The sequence below is a fragment of the Loxodonta africana genome, chromosome 3 (assembly GCF_030014295.1).
Source record: "Loxodonta africana isolate mLoxAfr1 chromosome 3, mLoxAfr1.hap2, whole genome shotgun sequence".
Classification (NCBI taxonomy): domain Eukaryota; kingdom Metazoa; phylum Chordata; class Mammalia; order Proboscidea; family Elephantidae; genus Loxodonta; species Loxodonta africana.
In genome coordinates, this window is record NC_087344.1 from 187,646,007 (window position 1) to 187,670,993 (window position 24,987).

Below are 24,987 nucleotides of genomic sequence, written 5' to 3' on the forward strand. Positions count from 1 at the left end.
TCCCTCTGCGTGCTTGTTGGCAGAGCTTTCTGTTGAACGCTGAGCCTTTCCTGGGGCCATCCCTGAAGACAAGATCCTCAGGAATATGATTGTTTGAAATGTGTCACCCAAAAATAGGTGTTGTGAATCCTAGACCCTATGTATGTGGATCTAATCCCACCTGAAAATAGGGTTCTCTTTGTTATGTTAACAAGGCCATATTGGTATTAAAAAAAAAAAAAACACATTGCCATCAAGTGGATTCCAACTCATAGTGACCCTATAGGACAGAGCAATATTGCCCCACAGGGTTTCCAGTGATCGCCTGGTAGATTCCAACTGCCAATCTTTTGGTTAGCAGCCATAGCTCTTAACGACTATACCACCAGGGTTTCCAGTATAGGGCGTGTCTTAAGCCAATCACTTCTGAGATCTAAAAGGAGTAGACTGGGTACAGAAGCATGGACAAATGGGGAAGATAGATGCCACGTGAAATTCACCAAGGAACTCAGGACCAGAAGCTGAAAGAGACAAAGATCTTCCCCCAGAGCCGACAGAGAGCCTTCCCCCAGAGCCGACAGAGAGCCTTCCCCTAGAGCTGGTGCCCTGAATTCGGTCTTCTAGCCTCCTAAACTGTGAGAAAACATATTTCTGTTCATGAAGGCCACCCACTTGTGGTTTTTCTGTTACAGCAGCACTAAGAAACTAAGACAGCCCCAATCATACCTTCAACACTGCAGGTCTCTTGCCCACACAGCACAGGCAAAGGTCAGCCTCTGCCAAACACGTTCCAGTCCAGGCTGGAGGCACAGCAGGAGACCCAAAGCCACTAGACCCATTCTGAGCCCCACACAGCCCAGGGTGGAGCCTGGGAAATGAGAATTGTCCAGCTCTGAACGTGGGCTCCAAAGAGGTTTATTAGCATCCACACTGGGGATCCCAGGACTCTTGACCCAGATGAGGGGCTGAAAGCAGCCAGAAGGGGAAGCAAGGCCACGCAGGCCACTGCAGGCCCCCACAGGCCTGGCACCCACAGAGATGGGGGTGTTTCTGCTTCAATCACAGCCAGTTCACCCTCCTATGCCCTCTAGTTCTCCTGCTGAATAGCCAGGACTGTTCTCTCCACAGGGAAATGAGGGTCCCAGGCTTATCTGGTACCTGCCAGGCCCCAGAAATCTAGACTCAGGCCCACTCAGCCAGCATCAGCAACCCCATGTCCCGCAGTCAGCCCCACCTCCACCACCCTTGGCTCGCCACTAGAACCTGACGACTAGAGTCTGGAGTGGACAAATTCTATCAGGCTCTCCAGCTGCTCCTCCAGGCACTGCTCATCTCCGTGGTTCTCGATGACCCAGTCAAAGTCCCCAAAGTTGTCCAGACCGCATTCCGACTCAGCATTGTCCACCCCTGCGGAGGAGACATGGAGAGATCAGGCCCACCCCTCCGAACAAATACAAAACAGCAAGGCCCTCCCAGCGCCTTTCTCCACCAGCCCAGAGATAAAGTCCACCCCACCCCAGAGGGCAATCCCCATTCCCTGAAACACCAGGATGGTAGGTTCAGCAGCCCACAGCCGCCTAAGCCCCCAGAAGGGCCCCGCTGATGTAACTCTTCATTTGCCACTGCCTACAGAGGGCAAAGAAACCCTGGTAGCGTAGTGGTTAAAGTGCTATGGCTGCTAACCAAAAGGCCAGCAGTTCGAATCCACCAAGCGCTCCTTGGAAACTCTGTGGGACAGTTCTACTGTGTCCTATAGGGTCACTATGGGTCGGAATCAGCTCGATGGCAACGGGCTTGGTTTGGTTTTTGTTTACAGAGGGCAGGCTATTGCTGTTACCTGCCATTGAGTCAGCCCCCAACTCACAGCAACCCCATGTACAATAGGATGGGACCACTGTGATCCACAGGGTTTTCACTGGCTGATTTTTCAGAAGTAGGTGGCTAGGCCTTTCTTCCTAGTCTGTCTTAGTCTGGAAGCTCTGCTGAAGCCTATTCAACATCATAGCAACACACAACAGAGGGCAGATCAGGCCATCTAAAACCACAGCCAACCCAGGAGGGCACTGCATGTTTGTTTTCTGTGAAGCTGCTTATGTCAGTCTCTATTCCTAAATCTGATTCAGTCCTTGCAGAAAGCACCATGTGCAACAGTTAGAAGCAGATGGTCGAAAGTCCCAGGAACGCCTCTCCCTCACTTTGTGACCCTAGGAAACAGACTTAAGTTTTCCAAGCTGATGTCTTCATGCAACAATCGATACTGGTAATAACAGCATCTACCTGATGGGTTTGTTGGATGCTAAAGCGAGGTAATGCCCCTCCTAGCGGTGGTGTGTGCCCAGGAGGTGAGCAGCCGTCAGCAGTGGTCATGCCCATTAGACCCCCTAGGACAGCAAGGAGCCCAGGCTGTGCCTCTGAATCGCCCACCAAGCAGGTCCTGGCCTTGTACCACTGAGGCTGCCTAGTAAAGCTACTCTCCCACCCCTGCTACTATGCTAGTCACACAGGACTGACATTTGTCAGGCTCGTCCTCTGACCCACTATCAGCCCCCGCCAAGCTGGAAAGCAGAGGTGAAGAACCAAGGGGGTACGTCCCAGCCAGGTAAGGGGCCTAGGCCAAGGTCAGGTGACATTTACCCCCCAAAGACACCCTCCCCTACCCCACTCCCTCATCTGAAGGCCTGGCATTTCTGAGACCCAAGCATCAGATTCCATTTCATAATCCCTCACACACACCCCTACCAGGCATGCCAGGGAGAGAGCAGGAGACCAAGGGCACAGGACTGGGTGGCCTGTACCCGACTGGTGGCGTGGCCAACCTGTGGGCTGAGCCCTGGGGAGCAAAGGTTGTGAGTAGCTCACCCATTGTGAACATCCAGCCGCGCTGCTGTCGGCTCTGCTCTGAGGCCACCACTCGGACTGTCTTCGTCGCAGCCCCATAAGCCTCCTGAAACCACTGGATGTCAGATACCCGCCGTGTGTCACTCACCAGCTGCAAGGAGGGACAGAAACAGATGACCAACAGGACATGGTGCAGGGAGCTGCAGGACAGGGTATGAGGGTGAGGGAAAAGGAGGGGAAGACCCAGTGGCATTACTAGGGTTGGTGTCACCCAGTGCGGTAACTCATGGGCGTTACTTCCCATGGGCCTCCTCCTGTACCAGACCATACAGAATCCTTGCAATGCTTCTTGTACTGACGTTACTCATAAATCCCATATATCATTCCTTCTTTTCCTTTAATTACTACTTCATTCTCAAAAAAGTTATTGATACCCCATTGCCGTCAAGCCGATGCCGACTCATGCAACCCTATAGAACAGAGCAGAACTGCCCCATGGGGTTTCCGAGGAGTGGCTGGTGGATTCAAACTGCTGATCTTTTGGTTAGCAGCCAAGGTCCTGACCACTGTACCAGCAGGGCCCCAGATTTATTGGTATAGGCTCACAAATACTAATTACTGCAATATTGTAGCTAAAACGCCAGAAAATTTGACAAAATCAGCAACTATAAAAACTATAAAAACACCAGTAGCAATGAAAACAACAGTACGTGCCTATAGTGCGTGCGGATAAAATCATGTGATTCGAAGCGTCATTGTAATTGGGTAATAATGACAGTTCTGACCAGGGTGCATTAGAAGGTTCAAAAAGTGAATTTGCATAGAGTTTTAGCTTTATGGGTATATTGATACATGTAAGCTGGGCTTACGAAAAATGTTTTTATTGTTACAACTAACTACAGGAATATTTTTATATACAGTCATTTTGGTGTCACCCCCTCTGACAGTGTCACCCAGTGCAGTCCATACCCCCTGCACCCCTCTAGTGATGCCACTCGGCAGACCTAGCCCCGCCCTGAAGCAGCAGGAGTACAGGGGACCACAGCCCAGAGCAGCAGGGCAGCCCACCCCATCAGTCCCAGCCACTTGGACACACATCCCTCCTTCCTCCAGGCAGCAGCCCCGATCCCTGCAGTCACATGCTGCTCTGGGTGCCCTGCCTCTGCCATGGACACACGCGTGTCCTGTGCTTGTGTCAGGCCTCACTGTGCTCTAAAAGAGGCCTTAGGCTTTGGGTTCAGATCAGCCAGTCCAACCCACTCATTTCACAAATGGGTAAACTGAGACCAGAATCAAAGATACCCCAACCACACCTCAACTCCTGGCTCCTTTAAAACCATAAATCTGATTTTTGTCATTCCCCTGCTGACGAGGTCCTGTGAGATCTGGCATCTTGTTTCCCATCCTCGTCCCTCATTCACTCCGATGCAGCCAACAGGCCTCCTTGCTGTTTCTCAAAGGCACCAACTACACCCCCTCCTCAGGGCCTTTGCACCTGCTACCCTCTCTGCCTGGATCTTCACAAGCTAATCTCCCTCATTTCATGGCTGTCTCTGCTCAAACGTCATCTCCTCAGAGAGGCCTTTTCTGACCACCCTGGCTCCCTCCCTGTCCCTCTGAATCCTGATACACTGTTTGTTCTCCTCTTGGCACTAAGTACTTTCTGAAATCATCGTTATTTTTTATTGTTTATTGTCTGTTTGCACCACTAGAGTCAACTCCATTAGGGCAAGGACTCTGTCTCATTCACTGCTGTATCCCTGGCCCCTGGAACAGTGCCTGACATATAACAACCACCCAATAGTACATGTCTGATCGATCCATCAATCAGTGAATAAGGCTGGCTGTTCTCATCAATGCTGCTGACATGTTCATTCACCCAATTACTAAACAAATATTATCGGGAGCACCTACTATGTGCTAGGCACTGTGCTAGGTGCTGGGGATAGAGCGGTGAGCAAAAGAGGCCTAGTCCCTACCCTCGTGGAGCTTATGTTCTGGTGGGAGAGATGCTGAACAGGGAGCCTCACAGGTAACTGTGCAACCACAGAACACACCTACCAGCATCCCAACCTCAGCAAGGCCCAAACTGAGCTGATTTTCCCCCAGCCTGCTCCTCCCACTCCTCCCCTAGCTCAGAAAATGACAACTGTATTTGTCCGGCTGCTCAGACAAAATCTTCGTCTTCACACGCCATAGCCAATCCATCAGTAAACCCTACTGGCTCTACTGTCAAAATCTATGCAGAATCCAGCCACTTCTCTCCACTCTGCCATACCCTAGGCCAAGCCGTAGTCTTCTCACCTGTGTTACAGAAACACCTCTAACTGGCCTCTCTGCTTCCACTCTTACCCTCCATCCAGCAGCCAGGGTGATTCTTTGAAATCTTAAATCAAAGTATGTAAAATCCTTACAAAGGTCCTGCATGATCTGACCTCAACTTCCACCACTCCCCCCTCACCCACACGGGCCCCCTGGCTCTTCCTCAAATGTGGCAGGCACATTCCCGCATCAGGGCCTTTGCACTCGCTGCTCCTTCTTTCTGGAAAGCTCTTTCCCCAAATACCCATGTGGCTCACTCCCTCACTTCTTTCAGATACTGCTCAAATGTCTTAGTACCAGTAAGACCTTCCCTGACACCCTTAGTAAAACAGCAACCCCTCTCCAACCCTGCTCCCACCTTTGCTCCTTAGTGTTTCTCCCCACTCAACATATTCTAAGGCCCTGGGTGCTGCAAACAGTTAAGCACTCAGCTACTAACTGAAAGGTTGGTGGTTCAAATCCACCCAAAGGTACTTCGGAAGAAAGGTCTAGTGATCTACTTCCAAAAGGTAGCAGCTGTTGAAAGCCTTACGGACCACAGTTCTACTCTGACCCACATGGGGTCACCAGGAGTTGGAAATGACTCAGCAGCAACTGGTTGGTTGATTGACATATTCTATATTTACTTACTTACCGTCTATTTCCCCCCACCCCATCCCCAGCTGTTAATGCAAGCTCCCAAGGGCAGGGGCTTCATCACATGCGTGCACTGATGTATTCACAGAACCTAGAACCATGCGTGGCACGAGCAGATGCTCAGTCAATATTTACTACCAGAATGAATGAAGACGGAAAAGGGCAGGGTACTATGGGAGCACCTCACAGGGAGCGCCACTTAAGACTTGGCTTCCCGGAGAAGATGATATTTAAGCTGAGCTGGAACTAAGTTGATGAAGAGGGAAGAAAGAGCAGCCCAGGCAGGGGGAAGAACACATGAAAGGCCCTGTTTCCGGAAGGAGCTTAACTTATCTGAGGAACTGAGAGAAGGCCAGTTCAGCTGTAGCTCTAGGTGTAAGAAGGCTAAAAGGGTAGCAGGAGCCAGATCATATAAGGTCCAGAAGTCCATTTTAAGGATTTTGATTTTGTTTACAACAACAATGGGAAGCCACCAAAGGGTTTCAAACAGAGCAGTGATATGACTATATGACTTGGTCACACCGACTGCTGTGTGGTGAATGGATCATAGGGGGTAAGAGTGGAAGCCAGGGACCAGCATTGGCCCAGGTAAGAGACAGCGTTGGCTTCAACTAGGGTGGTGGCAGTGGAAGCCAAAAACATGGACACACTTAAGAAATATTTGGGGAAAGGCATAGGGAAACAGGTTTCTTGATGCTACCATGGGGTCCTCTTACCCAGACAGGCTGGGAGACGCCCTCCACAATTTTCCTGCAGAAGAAGCCAGGGTCGGCCTGGCGTTTCTCCTCTCCCCATCGGATCATGTCCTTTCGATAGGCTTCCTTGTAGGTGCTGGCGTCCAGGAGTCTCTGGAAATCCAGGCTGTGTTCCTGTCCAAAGCACACTCTTTGTCATCAGCCTCTCAACCCCTCTGTGTCTCCTAAGATGAGGAGAACCATCCATGTCCTCCCTCACCCCAGGGGCCAATGCAAGAACCGGTAAGGTTTCAGCCAGGACAGAGGCCTGCAAGGGAGAAAGCCCTAGAAGCTAAGGACCCCAATCATCCTCAAATGGAGGAAAGGTCTAGAATAATCTAGAAATTGTTCCAATTTGTCTTTGAAATGCGTGACATGGTTTTCTCTTTAGCATCAGTTTTGCCTTCCCAATTATCTCTGGCTTAAACGAATTATGAAATTAGTCTGCATTCCCTGAGCACAGGCTTAGCCTTCAACTGAAGTGGGAAATATTAAAAAACTGTGTCCATGTCCTCCCACTGCCCTTTCTGCTATCATTTCCCCCATCCCAAAGCCCAGGAGGTTTCGTTTCCATGTCTCTTTCCTCTCCCCCACCCCCAAAATTCCTGGCACCTTTGCTGCCACACCTTCAGTCCACTGGCTCCTCTGACACTCTGTGGGCCTCCACAGGGGGCTCCTCGGGCAGGCAGGGGAGCTGCTCTGACCACCCTAGAGAGCTGCTTCCAGGCCTGGCCTCCCTTCTCCAAGGACACTGACAAGCAGGAGGGGTCCATCCAGAGGACTCCAGAACGGGGCGGGGTCTGGAAACCGTCACCCAGTTCAGGTTCCAGGCCCCCTAACTCACTGCAGCAGACTCTCTGGCCTCAGGTACTTGGTTTCCTCATCTGCAAAGTGAGGGGGGTGACTCAGACACTCATACCTCCTGCCTGCTCCCCTGTTGAGGTCGGCAGCCACCTCCTGCTTGTAAACTGGTGTTCCATCTACTCTTGTCCACAGGGGAAGAGCAGGCCATTAGGGTCTGCTTGTCAGTTAAAATTCCCATTGTGAGTTGACAGTTCATTTGGATTTTTGTTTTTTAATGGGAGTCGGGGGGCAGAGTGGGGTTGAACTGCCAAACAGCAGAGACAGCTGGCCATGTCAGAGTCCTCTATGAAGGTTTGTAGAATACAAACTTCTGGGCCCTCCTCTTCCCAGAGAGTATGGTTCTCTAGGTCTGGAACCGAAAAAAAAAAAAAAAACAAATCCATTGCCATCGAGTCGACTCTGACTCATAGTGACCATATAGGACAGAGTAGAGCTGCCCCAGAGGGTTTCCAAGGAGCGGCTGGTGGATTTGAACTGCCAACCTTTTGGTTAGCGGCCATAGCTCTTAACCATTGTGCCACCAGGGCACCAAGGTCCTCAGTGGCTCTCTAGGTCTTGAGAGGGCCTAATTTGGGAACTCCGGAAGTAAATCAGTGGTTTCAAACTGCTCCTCGGAGCCCTGAGGTTCCTCAGAGGTGCCCAGTCCCCACCAGGAAGGCTGAGTGTCCTCTCTCCCTCTCTCCTCACCTCCCTCCCCGCAATCAGAGTAGCTCCCAGTGTGCCTACTGGATACAAGGGGCTTAGGCAGCCAGTGTCATGTGGAAAAGGTTCTCACTAAAAATATCTGAAAACCCCTGAGCTTACTTATCTCCATGATCCTCTCAGGCTTCAGCAGGCTGCCATTCTGCGAGTGAATCTGTTTAGCTGGTGGGAGAAAACCCAATAGGACAAGAGAATGCTTCCCACAGAGGCAGGGCTGTCATGTAAAAAGGGGCACGGACCCCAGAAGGCCAGCCTCAGGCCAACTGACCAAGGGGCCTGAGAAAGACGGCCTGATGTCTGTGCTGACCATGGGTCCCTAAAAGGGTGCACTAGAGGCCAAGGACAGGAACAAGGTGATGAAAGGACTCTTACCTGTGTGGGAAGCTGATCTCGCCCTCCAGCTTCCCTTTCTGAAGCTAAGGTTCTAAGGCCCACTTGGAAGAGTTCTTTTTTTTTTTTTTTTTAATTTTTGAACCATTCACATGGTTTAAAATTCAAAAGATACACACCCATTTACAATGAAAAATCTCTCCCATCTCTATTCCCCAACCTCTGGTTCCCCTCGCTGGAGGCAACCAATGTTACATGCTCTCCTATCCTTTCAAGGCACGTACGTACCCCAAGCACCTAGAAGAGCATCTAACATAATGAGAACACCCCATAAATATTTGTTGAATGAATGACTACATGAGTGAATAAAATTTTTTCCCTTTTTTTATACAAATGCAGCATTCCACACATGCTGTTCTACATCTTGTTTTGTTTTGTTTCATTTAACAATCTACTTTGACAGCTTATGTGACTAAATTTCTAAGGAGAGAATTCCAAGGGTTGTGTCCAGCCAGCTTAGTGGGGAGGGGTGGTCATGTGACATGTCCCATTTTTTAAGTAAATGGATGTGTGTAGACCCTTACTAATCATGCCACACCAGTAGCTGCCAACTCAAACCCACAGCCTTTCTTGGACACACTTTCTCAAATATTCTGGTATGAACTGAGTGAGGCCAGGGGGAAAGCAGCTTGAGCTGAAAATGCCCCAGAGAGGTTAACGCAAAGAAAACCTAGAGCTGGCCACCCACTGGCAGGAGCAGTCACCATAGCTGTCCCAGTGGCTCAAGGGGCAGCCACAGCAACCAAAGCCCAGAAGCTGGGCTCCAACCAACCCAGCAGATGCTACAGAGCCACCACCTACCTGAGCATACTGCTCCTTGAGTGGCCCAGAGAGCCGGAGGACAGCACACACTTCAGCTCCGAGTCTGTGGGACAGGAAGATCAGAACCCAGTTAACCTAGAGCTTCCAGGCCCCTGAACAGGAGTCCAGAAGCCTGAGCTCAAGTCCCATTTCTGCTACTTGTATCTACATGACTTTGTCAGGCCTCAACTTCCCTGATCCAATTTCCCCATCTCTAAAATGGGGATAATAGCTTCTGTTCTATCTCCTTCACGGGATTATTATGAAACTCGAATGTGAAAGAGCACCGAAACTATGAACAGGTAGCATAGGTAATAACCAAAACCAGCCAAACTCGTTGCCGTCAAGTCGATTCCGACTCACAGCGACACTATAGGACAGAGCAGAACTGCCCCATGGAGTTTCCAAGGAGCAGCTGGTGGATTCGAACTGCTGACCTTTTGGTTGGGAGACATAACCCTTAACCACTACACCACCAGGCTCCAAAATAGGTAATAGGTGATAAAATCATAATTACAGCGTGAACATCCATGCCTGGCAATATTCTGGCTGGACTTGGTTACTGCTGGGCCCCCAAACTAGTTCTCTCACAGCCAGTGATATTTCAGTCTCAACTGGCTTGGTCACTATAATATAAAGAATTCACTCATTCCGTTAACCAATTTACTGAACCAAACATTTACTGGGTACTACATAAGGACCTCACTACCTGTCTGTCAGTTTGTCATACTTTGATGGCTTGCATGTTACAGTGATGCTGGAAGCTATGCCACTGGTATTTCAAATGCCAGTAGGGTCACCCATGGTGGACAGTCTTTACCAGAGTTTCCAGACTAAAAGAGACTAGGAAAAAAGGCCTGGTGATCCACTTTCAAAAATCAGCCAATGAAAATCTTATGGATCACAACAGAACATTGTCTGATATAGTGTTGGAAGATGAGCCCCTCAGGTTGGAAGGCACTCGAAATACGACTGTGGAAACACTGCCTCTTCAGAGTAGAGTCAACCTTAATGACGTGGATGCAGTAAAGCCTCCGAGACCTTCAGTTGCTGATGTGGCACTATTCAAAATAAGAAGTAACAGCTACAAACATCCATTAGTAATCAAAACGTGGAATGTACGAACTATGAGTTAAAGAAAACTGGAAGTCATCAAAAATGAAATGGAATGCTTGAAGATCGGTATCCTAGCTATTTGTGAGCTGAAATGGACTGGTATTGGCCATTTTGAATCAGACAATCATATAGCCTACTATGTCAGGAATAAAAAATTGAAGAGGAATGGCACTGCATTCACCACTAAAAACAACATTTTGAGATCTGTCCTGAAGAAAAACGCAGTCAGTGGTAGGTTAATAGCCATACACCTACAAGAAAGACCAGTTAATACAACTCTTACTCAAATTTACACACCAACCACAAACAACAATGATGAAGAAATTGTACATTTTTACAACCTGCTGCAGTCTGAAACTGACCAAACAGGAAATCAAGATACATTGATAATTACTGGTGATTGGGATGCAAACGTTGGAAACGAAGAAGAAGAATCAGTAGTTGGAAAATAGGCCTTGGTGATAGAAATGACTCCAAAGATTACATGATAGGGTTCTGCAAGACCAACAACTTATTCATCAGAAATACTTTTTTTCAACAACACAGACAAAGACAACATCTGTGGAACGAGACAATGGAGACGCTCAATGTCATAAGTCAAGACAAAGCCAGGGCCAGCTGTGGAACAATCAATTGCTTGTGTGCAAGTTCAAGTTGAAGCTGAAGAAAATTAAAATAAGTCCATGAGAGCCAAAATATAACCTTGAATATATCCCACCTGCATTTAGAGACCATCTCAAGAATATATTTGACACATTGAACGCTAATGATCGAAGACCAGAAAAGTTGTAGAGAGACATCAAGGACATTATACACAAAGCATGAAGAAAGCAAAAAGTCATTAAAAAGCCAGGAAAGAACGAAAAGACCAAAACAGATGTCAGAAAAGACTCTGAATGTACAGCAGCTAAAGCAAACAGAAGAAACGATGAAGTAAAAGAGTTGAACAGGAGATTTCAAATGGCGGCTTGAGAAGATAAAGCGAAGTACTACAAAGAAATGTGCAAAGACCTGGAGTTAGAAAACCAAAAGGGAAGAACACGCTTGGCATTTCTCAAGCTGAATGAACTGAAGAAAATCTTCAAGCCTCGGGTTGCAATACTGAAGGATTCTATAGGCAAAAGGAGCCCCGATGGCACAGTGGTTAAGAGCTCAGGCTGATAACCAAAAGGTCAGCAGTTGAAACCCATCAGCCATTCCTTGGGAACCTTACGGGGCAGCTCCACTCTGTCCTATAAGGTGGCTATGAGTCAGAACCCACTCCACAACAACGGGTTTGGTTTGGTTTTGGTTATGGGCAAACAAATTGAACAATGCAGGAAGCATCAAAAGAAGATGGAAGGAATACACAGATCACTATACCAAAAAGAATTGGTCGATGTTCAACCATTTCAGGAGGTAGAATATGATGAAGAACCAATGGTACTGAAGGAAGAAGTCCAACCTGCACTGAAGGCATTGGCAAAAAACAAGGCTCCAGGAACTGACCAAATACCAATTGAGATGTTTCAGTAAATGGATACAACGGACTCACTTGTCTACGTCAAGAAATCTGGAAGACAGCTACCCAGCCAACAGACTGGAAGGGATCCATATTTGTGCCCATTCCAAGAAAGGCAAGCAAACTTAATGTGGAAATTATCCAACAGTATCATTAATATCACATGCTAGCAAAACTTTGCTGAAGATAATTCAAAAACAACTGCAGCTATATATTGACAGGGAACCGCCAGAAGTTCAAACTCGATTCAGAAGAGGACGTGGAACGAGGGATATCATTGCTTATGTCAGATGGATCATGGCCAAAAGCAGAGAATACCAGAAAGATGTTTACCTGTGTTTTATTGACTGCACTAAGGTATTTGACTGTATGGATCATAACAAATTATGGATAACATTGCAAAGAATAGGGATTCCATAACACTTAATTATGCTTGTGTAGAACCCGTACATGGATTAAGAGGCAATCATTTCAACAGAAGAAGGGGATACTGCATGATTCCAAATTGGAAAGGGTATGCAGCAGGGTTGTATTCTTACATCTCATTCAATCTGCATGGTGAACAAATAATATGAGAAGCTGGACTACATGAAGAACAACATGGCATCAGGACTAGAGAAAGACTCATTAACAACCAATATGCAGATGACACAATCTTGCTTGCTGAAAATGAAGACAACTTGAAGCACTTTCTGATGAAGATCAAAGACTACAATATGGACTATGGCCCAATCATGAAGAAAACAAAAGGCCTCACAACTGGACCAATACACAACATCATGATAAATGGAGAAAAAACTGAGGTTGTCAATGATTTCATTCTACTTGGATCAATAACCAACATCTGTGGAAGCAACAGTCAAGTAGAAATCAAACAGCGTATATTGCATTGGGCAAATCTGCTGCAAAAGGCCTCTTTAAAGCGTTAAAAAGGAAAGGTGTCACTCTGATGACTGAGGAGTGCCTGACCAAAGCCGTGGTCTTTTTAACAGTCTCATATGCATGCGAAAGCTAGACAATGAAGAAAGAAGACAGGAGAACTGACGCATTGGAACCATGGCGTTGGCGAAGAATACCAAACATACCGTGGACAGCCGGAAGAATGAACAAATCGGTCTTAAAAGAAATACAACCAGAATGCTCCTCTGAAGTGACTTATAATGGACTCAAACATACTAATGATCATGACGTTGGCACAGGACTAGGCAACATTTCGTTCTGCTGTACTTAAGATCACTGAGTGGGGCCAACTTGACAGCAAATAAAACCATATAGATCAAGGTGATACAAATGTGAAAACAATGACATGATTCCTATTGTGGCCTTGAGATGCACACAAACACATTTAAACACTGACGTGGTGAGACAAGTGTTCTTAATTCCATTTTTCAGACGAGGAAACTGAAGGTGAATGAGAAGAACTGACAAACCCAAAGCAACACTCTAAGTAGTGAAGCCAGTATTGGTAAAATAAATACCCAAGATTGAGTTTCAAACCTTTACTAGATGCTAAGAATTGTTCTAAATCCTTCATATGCATTATCTCATTTAATCCTGACAAAACCAAACCCACCGCCATCAAGTTAATTCTGACTCATTGTGACCGTATAGGACAGAGTAGAACTGCCCCATAGGTTTCCAAGGCTGTAATCTTTACAGAAGCAGACTGCCACGTCTTTCTCCCAAGGAGAGGGTGGTGGGTTCGAACCACTAGTTCAGTTAGCAGCCGAGCACTTAACCACTGTGCCACCAGGGTTCCTTTTAATCCTTACCGCCACCCTGTTATTAACTCCATTTTACAAATGACAAATTCAAGGCACATAGTAAGTACTTTGTGTAAGATTACATACTAAATGGTGGAGGCAGTATTTGAATCCTGGCAGTCTAATTCCAAAACCTGTGCTTTTAACCACTGCTTGATTTCTGTTTGAGGGTGAGGAGAGATGCAATTTAGGAAGAAAAGTGGTGAGATTCTTGTTGTTGTTAGGTGCCATCGAGTTGGTTTCAACTCACAGCGACCCTATGTATAATAGAACAAAACACTGCCCAGTCCTGTGCCATACTAACAATCATTGCTAGGCCTGAGCCCACTGTTGCAGCCACTGTGTCAGTCCATCTCCTTGAGGGTATTCCTCTTCTTCCCCAACGCTCTACTCTACCAAGCATGATGTCCTTCTACAGGGACTGGTCCCATCTGATAACATGGCCAAAGTATGTGAGATTGAAGTTTCGTCATCCTTGCCTCCAATGAGCATTCCAGCTGTACCTTTTCCAACACGGATGTGTTTGTTCTTCTGGCAGCCCATGGTATATTCAATATGCTTCACCAACACCATAATTCAAAGGCATCCAACCTTCTTTAGTCTTCCTTATTCATTGTCCAGTTTTCACATGCATATGAGGTAATCTAAAACATCACAGCTTGGGTCAGGCACATCTTAGTCCTCAAGGTGACATCTTTGCTTTTTAACACTTTAAAGAGGTCTTTTGCAGCTGACACGCCCAAAGCAATGCATTGTTTGATTTCTTGACTGCTGCTTCCATGGACATTGATTGTGGCTCCAAGTAAAATGAAAACCTTGACAATTTCAATATTTTCTCCATTTATCATAATGTTGCTTATTGCTCCAGTTGTGAGGATTTTTGTTTTCTTTATGTTTAGGTGTAATCCATGCTGAAGGCTGTAGTCTTTGATCTTCATCAGTAAGCACTTCAAGTCCTCTTCACTTTCAGCAAGCAAGGTTGTGTTATCTGCATATCGAAGGCTATTAATGAGTTTTCCTCTGATCCTGATGCCACACTCTTCTTCATATAGTCTAGCTTCTCAAATTATTTGCTCCGCATACAGACTGAATTAGTATAGTGAAAGGACACAACCCTGATGCACTCCTTTCCTGATTTTAAACCACGAAGTATCCCCTTGTTCTAGTCGAATGACTGCTCTTAGTCTAGGTACAGGTTCCTCATGAGCACAATTAAATGTTCTGGAATTCCCATTCTTCACAATGTTATCCATAATTTGTTATGATCTACAGAGTCAAATGCCTTTGCATAGTCAATAAAACACAGGTGAACACCTTTCTGGTATTCTCTGCTTTCAGCCATGATCCACCTGACATCAGCAATGATATCCCTTGTTCCACATCCTCTTCTGAATCTAGCCTGATTTTCTGGCAGTTCCCCACTGAGGTACTGCTGCAAATGCTTTTGAATGATCTTCAACAAAATTTTACTTGCATGTGATATTAATGATATTGTTCGATAATTTCTGCATTCTGTTGCATCACCTTTCTTTGGAATGGGTACAAATATGGATCTCTTCCAGTCGGTTGGCCAGGTAGCTGTCTTCCAAATTTCTCGCCATAGACAAGTGAGCACTTCCAGCACTACATCCATTTGTTGAAACATCTCAGTTGGTATTCCATCAATTCCTGGAGCCTTGTTTTTTGCTAATGCTTTCAGAGCAGCTTGGACCTCTTCCTTCAGTACCATGGTGCTTGATCATATGGTACCTCCTGAAATGGTTGAACGTCAACCAATTCTTTTCGGTACAGTGACTCTGTGTATTCTTCCTATCTTCTTTTGATGCTTCCTGCATCGTTTAGTATTTTCCCTGTAGAATCCTTCAATATTGCAACTCGAGGCTTGAATTTTTTCTTCAGTTCTTTAAAATTGAGAAATGCCAAGCATGTTCTTCTCTTTTGGTTTTCTTTGTCCAGGTCTTTATACATTTCATTATAATACTTTACTTTGCCTTCTCAAGCCACTGGTGAGATGCTTAGTGGTGAAATATTTGGGTGGCAACCTCTGCCCTGGGCTCCCTCACTAACTCTTAGAACCCCTACGTTGCCCATAATCAGCCTCCTGCTACCCCCACCACACCGGCCTTTAAGAAGAGAGGAATCCCACTCCACTCTCCCCAGCTCCTCTGCTTTCCCAGCCTGACTTTCCCCCAGCAAAAATGCTTCCACACAGAATATCGTGCTTTGAAAGCAAACAATGAGCAAAAGGTATTATTGTTATTATTTCGAGAGGCAGTGTGGTAAAGTAGAAAGAACCTAGTCCTGGGAGCCAGACAAAGCTGAATTTGAATCCCGGGTCTGACACTTGTGACCCTGGGAAGTTTGCTTTTCTTCTCTCCTTCCTTCCTTTCCTTCCTTCCTTCCTTCCTTCTTTTCTTTTCTTTGTCTCTCTCTCTCTCATTTTCTCTCAACTAGTTAGAGCTTTAGTTTCTACCTCTGTGAAATGCAGGTACTAATATCACCACAGTGCCTAACAAAAAGGTTATGAGGATTAAATTGGATAATATATACACACAGTGCCTGGCATGTAATAGAGGCTTGATCAATTCCAGTGGTTTATGAAACAGCCCAGTGGCGTGCTGGGCAATGAACCTGTTCTTGGAGTCTGACACACTTGGGGTGTGGTCTTCAGCAAAGCTGTTGTCTGCGCCTCAGTTTCCTCATCTGTAACAGTTACCTCGTACCACTGCGGTGAGGATGAGGAATAGGGTACGGAAAGCGCGTTGGTAATAACTGTTATTAATTCTTCTTAGAGACAGAGACCTGCAGCTTAAGATCTTTGGAGAGGCGGCCGCCTGGTTCTTTGAGATAGGAGTGTGTGACGGCTGTTTTTAAGTGATGATGGCAATCCTCCACCTCCCCCTGCCCACTGCTCCTCTTGTCCTGCTACCTGAGGACGCCTGCTCCAAAGCGCGCTCCGTCACGCCTAAACACACCCCTCGTGTCACGTGGCGCGGGGATCGCCCCCCCCTCCTCCTTCCCGCCCCACGGACACCTGCTCTGCAGCGCCTCCGTCACGAAGTCCTTCCCGGATTTCCTCTTTCCACTGAACAGCAGCACCAGCCGCGGGGAGCAGGTCGGCAGGGCCATGGGGCCGCGACACTTTGCGATCCCTAAAGCAGACACTTCTCCCTACCCCTTCCATCTGGCGATGCGGCACGAGATAGAAGCGGCCACTAGGTGGAGGGACAACAAGGAGGGATTCCGCCCTTTCTTCTCCATAGTGGTAGAGAGGACCGACGGCCAATATACGTCTTTCTATATATTTTATTTAATGTTTAAACAAATTAAATATGAAGCGAAAAAAAGGTTTATTGCCAATGCAGCCTTCTGTCGTAAATGAGCTCCCCTACCAGGTCTCATTTAGAACAGTCCAGCCCCGCCCAGAGCATTACGTCACAGCCACGCCTCCTCAAATGACACCGGGGCGTGGCGAGTTGGACGCAACTACTTTCCTCCAAGGGGGATAATATCTTTAAATTTCCTGAGGTGAGTCTCTCGTTCCCTTCCACAGGACCCAAAAAATATTATTTGAAAAACAAAAATGTTATTATATTCAATAAGTTTTGAAAACTGCGTTTTTATTTGTGTATTGTAGTGCATGTACTAAACAAATCTTCATTTCCCCCACAAGTGAAAATAGATCTTTCTGGAGATGAATCGACTCATTGACACGAGAGAGTTCAGACTGGTGGCGTCATGTTAGGGTTAGGCGCTTGGTCGACCCCAAGAGCCCACGCAGTTTTATTGTTAAACAGATTTTATATCTGGAGAAGCCGCTGAGATTTCGACCCTTTAAGCCCGACGAGAAAGCTAACTCGCTTTCATTCTTCTAGCCGCAGCCTCCTCTTCAAAGGTTTTCGGAAGTGAGAAAGTTTGGGATGACTTGAATGAGATCACTACTACAGGCTAAAAAAAGTGGCTTCGAAGCCACCCCTGGAAGAAATTACCTAGTTTGATCCCGAATCCAGCTCCAGCCAGGAGCTCAGGGGCCAGAATTAAAGGGTGGTGATCTGTCCCCTGAATTCCCAGTTCTGTCTCTGCCCACAACAGCTGATGCACAGTTGAGCAAGCGGAGTTGAGTGTAGGTACTACGTAACTCTCTGCTGCATTTTTCTGAGGCTTCCAAAACCGAGCCGGCAAGCCATTATTTCCTCCATTTCACGGGCTATAAAGTACTGTTAGAAAAGATGAGGTGTGGAGTCCTTCCTTCTTTGGGAGAAACCTTCCTTCTTTTGGTTTCTCCCAAATTAAAAAGATGGCCCAGAAGATGCTAACAGTAGAGTGGTCAAATACAGATAGAATAGACTGTGGGAACTTTTTTTTTTTTTTTTAAGCAAATCAGAACGCATTGCGCTAATCAATGCACTTAAGAGGCAGCACAGGGTGGAAAGCCTTTTACTCCCAGTTTTAACACTTCTCAGGAACGTGACCTTCGCAAGTCACTGAGTTCATGTTATTAATGCCCACCTCACAGGGTTGCATTAAGACGGAAATGAGGAAAGTAAAATAATGGACTTTGTAAAATTCTAAAGTATAATCCAAATAAGAGATTTATTCTCCATACTTCGTGATTTTAGAGTTTGTAAATCAACACAAGGAGTTCCTGGATGGTGCAAACCAGAGTGCCTCAGCTGCCAATCAAAAAATCGGAGGTTCAAGTCTACCTGGAGGCACCTCGGAAGAAAGGCCTAGTGATCTACTTCTGAAAAATCAGCCATCGAAAACCCTATAAAGCCTAGTTCTACTCTAACACTCATGGGGTCACTATGAGTCAGAATCAACTCAACGGCCACTAGTAATTCAACACAGGATCAGGTTTTCCAGCCAGCCTTCAATAAGCATTTATCTGGGGCTCTACTGCAAGCCCAAATCTCCGCTCTGTCAGCAGAAACTAAAAGCATTAACTCCACTCTCACAGTCCTGCTTGCAGGAGTCACCACTAGGAAGAAGTCTAAACTTCCCAGGCCACTTGTTATCCCCAGAGTCTCATCCCTCACCTGACCCAATGCACGCACACCCCTTCCCTCCCTCCTACAGTTTGGAATTGAGCTCCCTGGAATTCCTAATCGGTGATCAGAAAACTTTCCCCATATACCGCCTATTCCTGACCTCACCTGAACCTCATTTCCCCTACTGCCCTCTCAAGTAGATGCTCTTTATTCTTCCCCCAGCCCTCACACCTCAGCATAGACCTCCCTCCCTTCCCATTTCTGCTTCCAGACCATGACTCCCCCTGCCTTTTAGAATACTCCAGCTCCTCTGAGGCTCATACCACCTGGCTGAACTACCCTTTCCCCTCCTTGGTGCTGGCAACCACCAATCATGGTGGCTTGCTCTCATTAACTGAAGACTTAGCCATTGGCTCCTAATCTTCTTTTCCATCTAGTTCCTGCCATCATTTCCCAGTGACTTCACTATCCAGGACCAGCAAATCCAACTCCCTTTCACTCAATTCCTTGGCCTCAGATGTCGTCCTCTTTTCCTCAGATGCCTGCTCCCATGAATGCACCTGGGCCTTGTTGTCACTAGAAGCCACTCAACCTGCAAATTCACATACTTATCCATCCTACCCTTTGTGGTCACTTGTTCAGAGCAGTGCTTCCATGCAACACAACCACTAGCCTATAAAATTGTGTATATTATATAATACCTGCTCTGCCTTCTTTCTACAACTGAAGGGAGCATCAAACAAGTTAACATGTGCAGAAAGCCCTTTCTAAAAGCAGTAGAGGGTGACTTAAAAATAGTGAAGCACTATTTTTAAGGCAGAATGGCCTGTCTGAAGGCTGGGGTGCTGGAGAGGCTGGGGCAGGAAAGGGGAAGGAACAGAATTGTCTGACAGGAGCAGAGAAAACCAGGGAACCCAAGGGAGTGGGCAGAGTCCTTGGGGACTCAGATTGGAGGCCACAGATGTCTGACACCACTGGCCCATGGGGGGCTTGGGAAGATGATGCTAGAGGAAGCCAGTGTTGACACTGGACAACAGAGAGGTGTCTCCAGAACTCAGGAACACAATTACCCTGAGAGTCACCCCTCACTAGAGGCCAAACCATTTAAAGAGAGGTTTCCTTCCCTGGCTGAGAGAACAGAGCTGAAGTTGGAAATCAAATCTAGGCCTGACTGAAGGAAGCCTGCTCACAGTATTAAACATCCAGAGACAGTTTGAGCTTGCAGGGGACCAGGTCACCCAGCTGTGCAGAGCCTAGATGAGCGGGGAGCCGGGCTTTGTCACTGTCCCTCCATCCCTACCCAGGTGGAGGGAGCCCTGAGCAGGGGTACCAAGCTCCTGCCCCCTCCCAAAGCTAGCCTATCCCATGGTAGAACTATATGGCATCCCGGCTCAGTGACATCATCAATTGTCTTTGCTTCAACTCCATGCTTCTGATTGCAGTTTCTCTTCCAGTGGCTGTTGACCAGCTGATCCAGGCATTCCCCTCTGCCAGTGTCAATTGTAGATGTGCTTGTGAATCAGTCCTCAGTGTTTGATGACCATTGTTCCAGGGGTAATGGAGCTTGGCAGATACGGGATGGAATGGGGTCAGTGTTGTAAGAAAATTGTATGACAGGGGAAAAGGGGGAGCCTGAATCTTTGGGGAGCTGAAGAGACAGGTCTATTCATTTATTCATTCACTCATTCAACATGTAGTTAAATGTCTAAAATGTGTCAGGGACTGCTAGAGACACAGTAATGAACAAAACAGAACCTGTTCTCCAAGAGTTTTCATTCCCGTGGGGAGACAGGCAATGATAAAACAGCTTAAAATTGGGGTATGAGAGACTTGGCCCCAAAATTGGAAAGGAAGAGTTGATATAAATCAATACTTGCAGGATATCTGATATAAGCTATAAATGGCTTTAATTAACTCTATACCCTCATGTTGTTCCTTTTGCCCAACACCCTTCCCATCTTTTTGTATAACTAACTCCTACTTGTACTTCCACACTTAGCTGTGTTACCTCCTCCAGGGAACCTTCCCTGACCTCCCAGTCTGACTCGTTAACTGCTGTTGAGCCAATGCCAATTCATGGCGACCCAACGTGTGCAGAGTGTCACTGAGCTCCATAAGGTTTTTGATGGCTGTGACCTTTCAGAAACAAATTGCCAGGCATGTCTTCTGAGACACCTCTAAAAAAGAACCAAACCTGTTGCTGTCAAGTCAATTTCGACTCATAGTGACCCTGTAGGACAGAGTAGAGCTGCCCCATGGGGTTTCCAAGGAGCAGCTGGTGGATTCAAACTGCTGACCTTGGTAAACAGCCATAGCTCTCAACCACTTCGCCACCAGGCTCCACCTCTGGGTGGGTTCAAACAGCTTACCTTTTGGCTAGGAGTCTAGCACTTAGCCATTTGTACCACCTGAGGACTCCCCTCAGACTGACTTCTTGTTGTTAGGTGCTGTCAAGTCAATTCATGACTTACAGAGAATCCATACGACAGAGTAGAACTGCCCCATAGGATTTTCTAGGTTGTAATCTACGGAAGCAGATTACCAGGTCTTTCTTCCTCAGAGCCGCTAGGTGGGTTCGAATCTCCAAGCTTTTGGTTAGCAGATGAGCACTTGTTGTTCCACCAGGGCTCCCCAGTCTTAAATACCCCTTTCTATGCTCTTGATACACCTGTGCTTACCCGTATCACAGCATCTCATGCTATGCTATAATTATCAATTTTTTAATCTGCCTCTCCTCCCAGATAGCTAAAGCAGTTGCAGCAGTACATCAACAGGGAACTGCTAGAAATTCAAGCCAGATTCAGAAGAGGACATGGAACAAGGGATATCATTGTTGATGTAAGATGGATCATGGCTGAAAGCCGAGAATAACAGAAAGATGTTCACCTGTGTTTTATTGACTATTCAAAGGCATTTGACTGTGTAGATCATAACAAATTATGGGTAACATTGCAAAGAATGAGAATTTCAGAACACTTAATTGTGCTCATAAGGAACCTGTACTTAGACCAAGAGGCGGTTGTTCGAACAGAACAATGGAATAGAGTATGGTTTAAAATCAGGAAAGGTGTACATCAGGGTTGTGTCCTTTCACCATACTTATTCAATCTGTTTGCTAAGCAAATAATCTGAGAAGCTGGACTATATGAAGAAGAATGCAGCATCGGGATTGGAGGAAGACTCATTAACAACCTGCGATATGCAGATGACACAACTTTGTTTGCTGAACATGAAGAGGACTTGAAGCACCTACTGATGAAGATCAAAGACTACAGTTTCAGCATGGATTACACCTCAACATAAAGAAAACAAAAATCTTCACAACTGGAATGATAAACATCATGACAAATGGAGAAAATATTGAAGTTGTCAAGGATTTCATTTTACCTGGAGCCACAATCAACGCCCATGAAAGCAGCAGTCAAGAAACCAATGATGTATTTCACTGGGCAAATCTGCTTCAAAAGCCCTCTTTAAAGTGTTTAAAAGCAAAGATGTCACTTTGAGGACTAAGGTGTGCCTGACCCAAGCTGTGGTGTTTTCAGTCACCTCATATGCATGTGAAAGCTGGACAATGAATAAGGAAGACCAAAAAAGAATGGATGCCTTTGAATTATGGTGTTGGCAAAGAGTATTGAATATATCATGGACTGCCAGAAGAATGAACTAATTTGTCTTAGAAGAAGTACAGCCAGAATGCTCCTTAGAAGCAAGGATGGCAAGACTTCGTCTCAAGTGCTTTGGACATGTTATCAGGAGGGACCAGTCCCTGGAGAAGGACATCATGCTTGGTAGAGTAGTGGGTCAATGAAAAAGAGGAAGACCCTCAACAAGATGGATTGACACAGCAACTGTAACGATGGACTCAAACACAGCAACAATTGTGAGGATGGCACAGGACGGGGCAGTGTTTCATTCTGTTGTACGTGGGGTCGCTATGAGATGGCACCCAGCAACAACAATCTCCCTCTCCCCCCAGATGGCTAATAATATGTATTGAGCACTTACTATGTGCTGGGTCTAATGCTAAGACTTTTCTCACTTAATCCTGTGACATAGGCACTATTATCCCTACTTGATAGTAGGGATAGTAGTATAAAGATAATAATGTAGAGAAAACTGAGGCTAACTATAATTAAGCTTAGTCAGGAATTTATCAGATGAATACATATACACCCACCCTGGGCTCCCACTCCAGAGAGAGGGGACAAAAGCCTCCAAACAAACAACAGAACTGGTCAGAGGCTTAGGATCCCACTCCTTGCATGAACTCCCTCCTCCAAATTCTTTAAGTACCCAGTAAGGGTGAAGCCACAGAAAACATAAAGTGCCTCCCAGCCCTGACACTGTAGGATTCTCTAGCTTTAAAAAATGCCTCAGGCAGAAGATCTCCTCAGAGGTGAGCGGGTACTCCCTTGAGGTGGTGCCAGAGTGGCACCCAATCTGCTCACCCTGACACTACACCCCCACAAGCTGACCAATTCGGAATGTTAGACTCTTCCCAGTTAGTCCTTGGTTTACAGATTGTTTCCATCCTTCTACTCTGGCTATAAGGAGCCCTGGTGGTACAGTGGTTAAGTCCTCAGCTGCTAACGGAAAAGTTGGAGGTTCGAACCCACCAGCCCCTCTGAGGGAGAATGATGTAGCCATCTGCTTTGTAAAGAGTTACAGCCTTGGAAACGCTCTAAGCCAGTTCTACTGTGTCGTATAGGGTCACTGTGGGTTGGAATTGACAGAAACGGGTTTGGTTTGGTTTTTGGACTCTGGGAATAAGTTATCTAATCCTTACAGCTATTTCATGAAGTACAGATATTACCCTTGTTTTTATAGTTGAGGAAACTAAAACACAACCTAACGAATGTTGTGCAGCCAAGATAAAATTTGGGCAATCATGTATATAATATATATATAATGTATATAATACATGCTTCTAGCGTTTAGAAAGCAGACAGTGGTGGTTGAAAATTCTCTACCAATGGGCTCCATCCCCAGCCAATACGCCTCATACACAGCTGCCAGCCGTCTGTCAGCGGGTGTTGCTGTGATGCTGAACAGTCTTAAGCAGAGCTTCCAGACTAAGACAGACCAGGAAGAAAGGCCTAGCGATCTACTTCCAAAAATCAGCCAGTGAAAACCCTGTGGACCATAACGGTCCAATCCATTGTGCGTGGAGTGACCGTGAGGCGGGGCAGACTCACCGGCAGCTAACTACAACAGGATTTAAAGGGCATTTACTATAGCCTATGAATACTTTTAACTTTTGGGTGAAGCAAGCATCTTCCCATTTTCAAAAGAAACAGGCTCCAAAAATATAGCTAGTGTACCCAAGGGTGGTGGCTACATCCAAACTTGGAATATAATGAGACAGCAGAGTTGTTGTTTTTTGTTTTTTAACAAAGATGCATGATTTAGAGAAATATTTTTGTTTATCTGTTAATTTGTAGTGAATGTAAACATTGGAACTGAGGAACTAACCCCACTTGAACTATTATTAAAGAGTGATGTCTTGATTTGATTTTACTGTTTCGTAATGATCTTAGCAATAAAGGTTGATAATTATTTCAAAGGAGATTGAGAAACTTGCCCCAAAGTCAGTTTATAAATGGTGGAGCCAGGATTCAAACCCAGGTCTGCCTGGCTTCAAAGCCAGCATTTTCCTGGGCCAGGGGCAGCCTCCTGAACACGCAGCCCCTGCCTCCCCAGGAAGTGAGTTCTCCTTCCCTGGGTTTCTCCTCTCGACACTCTACACAGAACTTTACATGGCTGCTGCAAAGCGTATCACGTGGTAAGAGCCCTGGGCCAGACCCAGGGTAAATTGTCTATAAATGATTGATGAATGAACAAATGAATGAGCTAATGAATAGGGGGATCTTTTGGGGGACAGTTGGCAAGTCAGTTAGGTCCCTCAGTGGCACAAACAGCTTGCCGTTGACTACTGTCTTCAAGGTTGGCAGTTCGAACCCACCCAACCATACTGCAGAAGAAAGTCCTGGCAATCTGATTCCATAAAGATTACAGCCAAGAAAACCCTATGAAGTAGTTCTACTCTGTAACACATGGAGTTGCCATGAGTCAGAATCAACTCCATAGCAACAACCCGTTGTTGTCGGGTCGATTCTGACTCATAGCAACCCCATAGGACAGAGTAGAACTGCCCCGTAGAGTTTCCAAGTAGCCCCTGGTGGATTTCAACTGCCATAGGTTGTTCTTTTTGTTTTTGTTTTGTTTTGTATGGGAGGCCAAGGCTTCACCCCTGGAGGCTGGAAGGGCCTTCTGTGGGTTGCCCTCAAGGCTGAGCCCTCATAACCCCAGCCAGTTGCTCAGATTCCTGGAGCAGCTCTTTGAGGCCC

General features: G+C 46.3%; 1 protein-coding gene across 1 annotated transcript; it reads right to left on the minus strand.

Moving 5' to 3' along the window:
• Positions 1–722: 722 nt before the first annotated feature.
• On the minus strand, positions 723–17,720 carry PMVK (phosphomevalonate kinase). Its single transcript, XM_064282654.1, has 5 exons — positions 16,681–17,720; positions 9,267–9,330; positions 6,492–6,644; positions 2,839–2,968; positions 723–1,386 (listed from the first exon to the last, which is right to left on the minus strand). Exons 1-5 carry the CDS (start codon positions 16,773–16,775, stop codon positions 1,250–1,252), a joined length of 579 nt encoding a protein of 192 aa, XP_064138724.1. The 5' UTR covers positions 16,776–17,720; the 3' UTR covers positions 723–1,249.
• Positions 17,721–24,987: the final 7,267 nt, after the last annotated feature.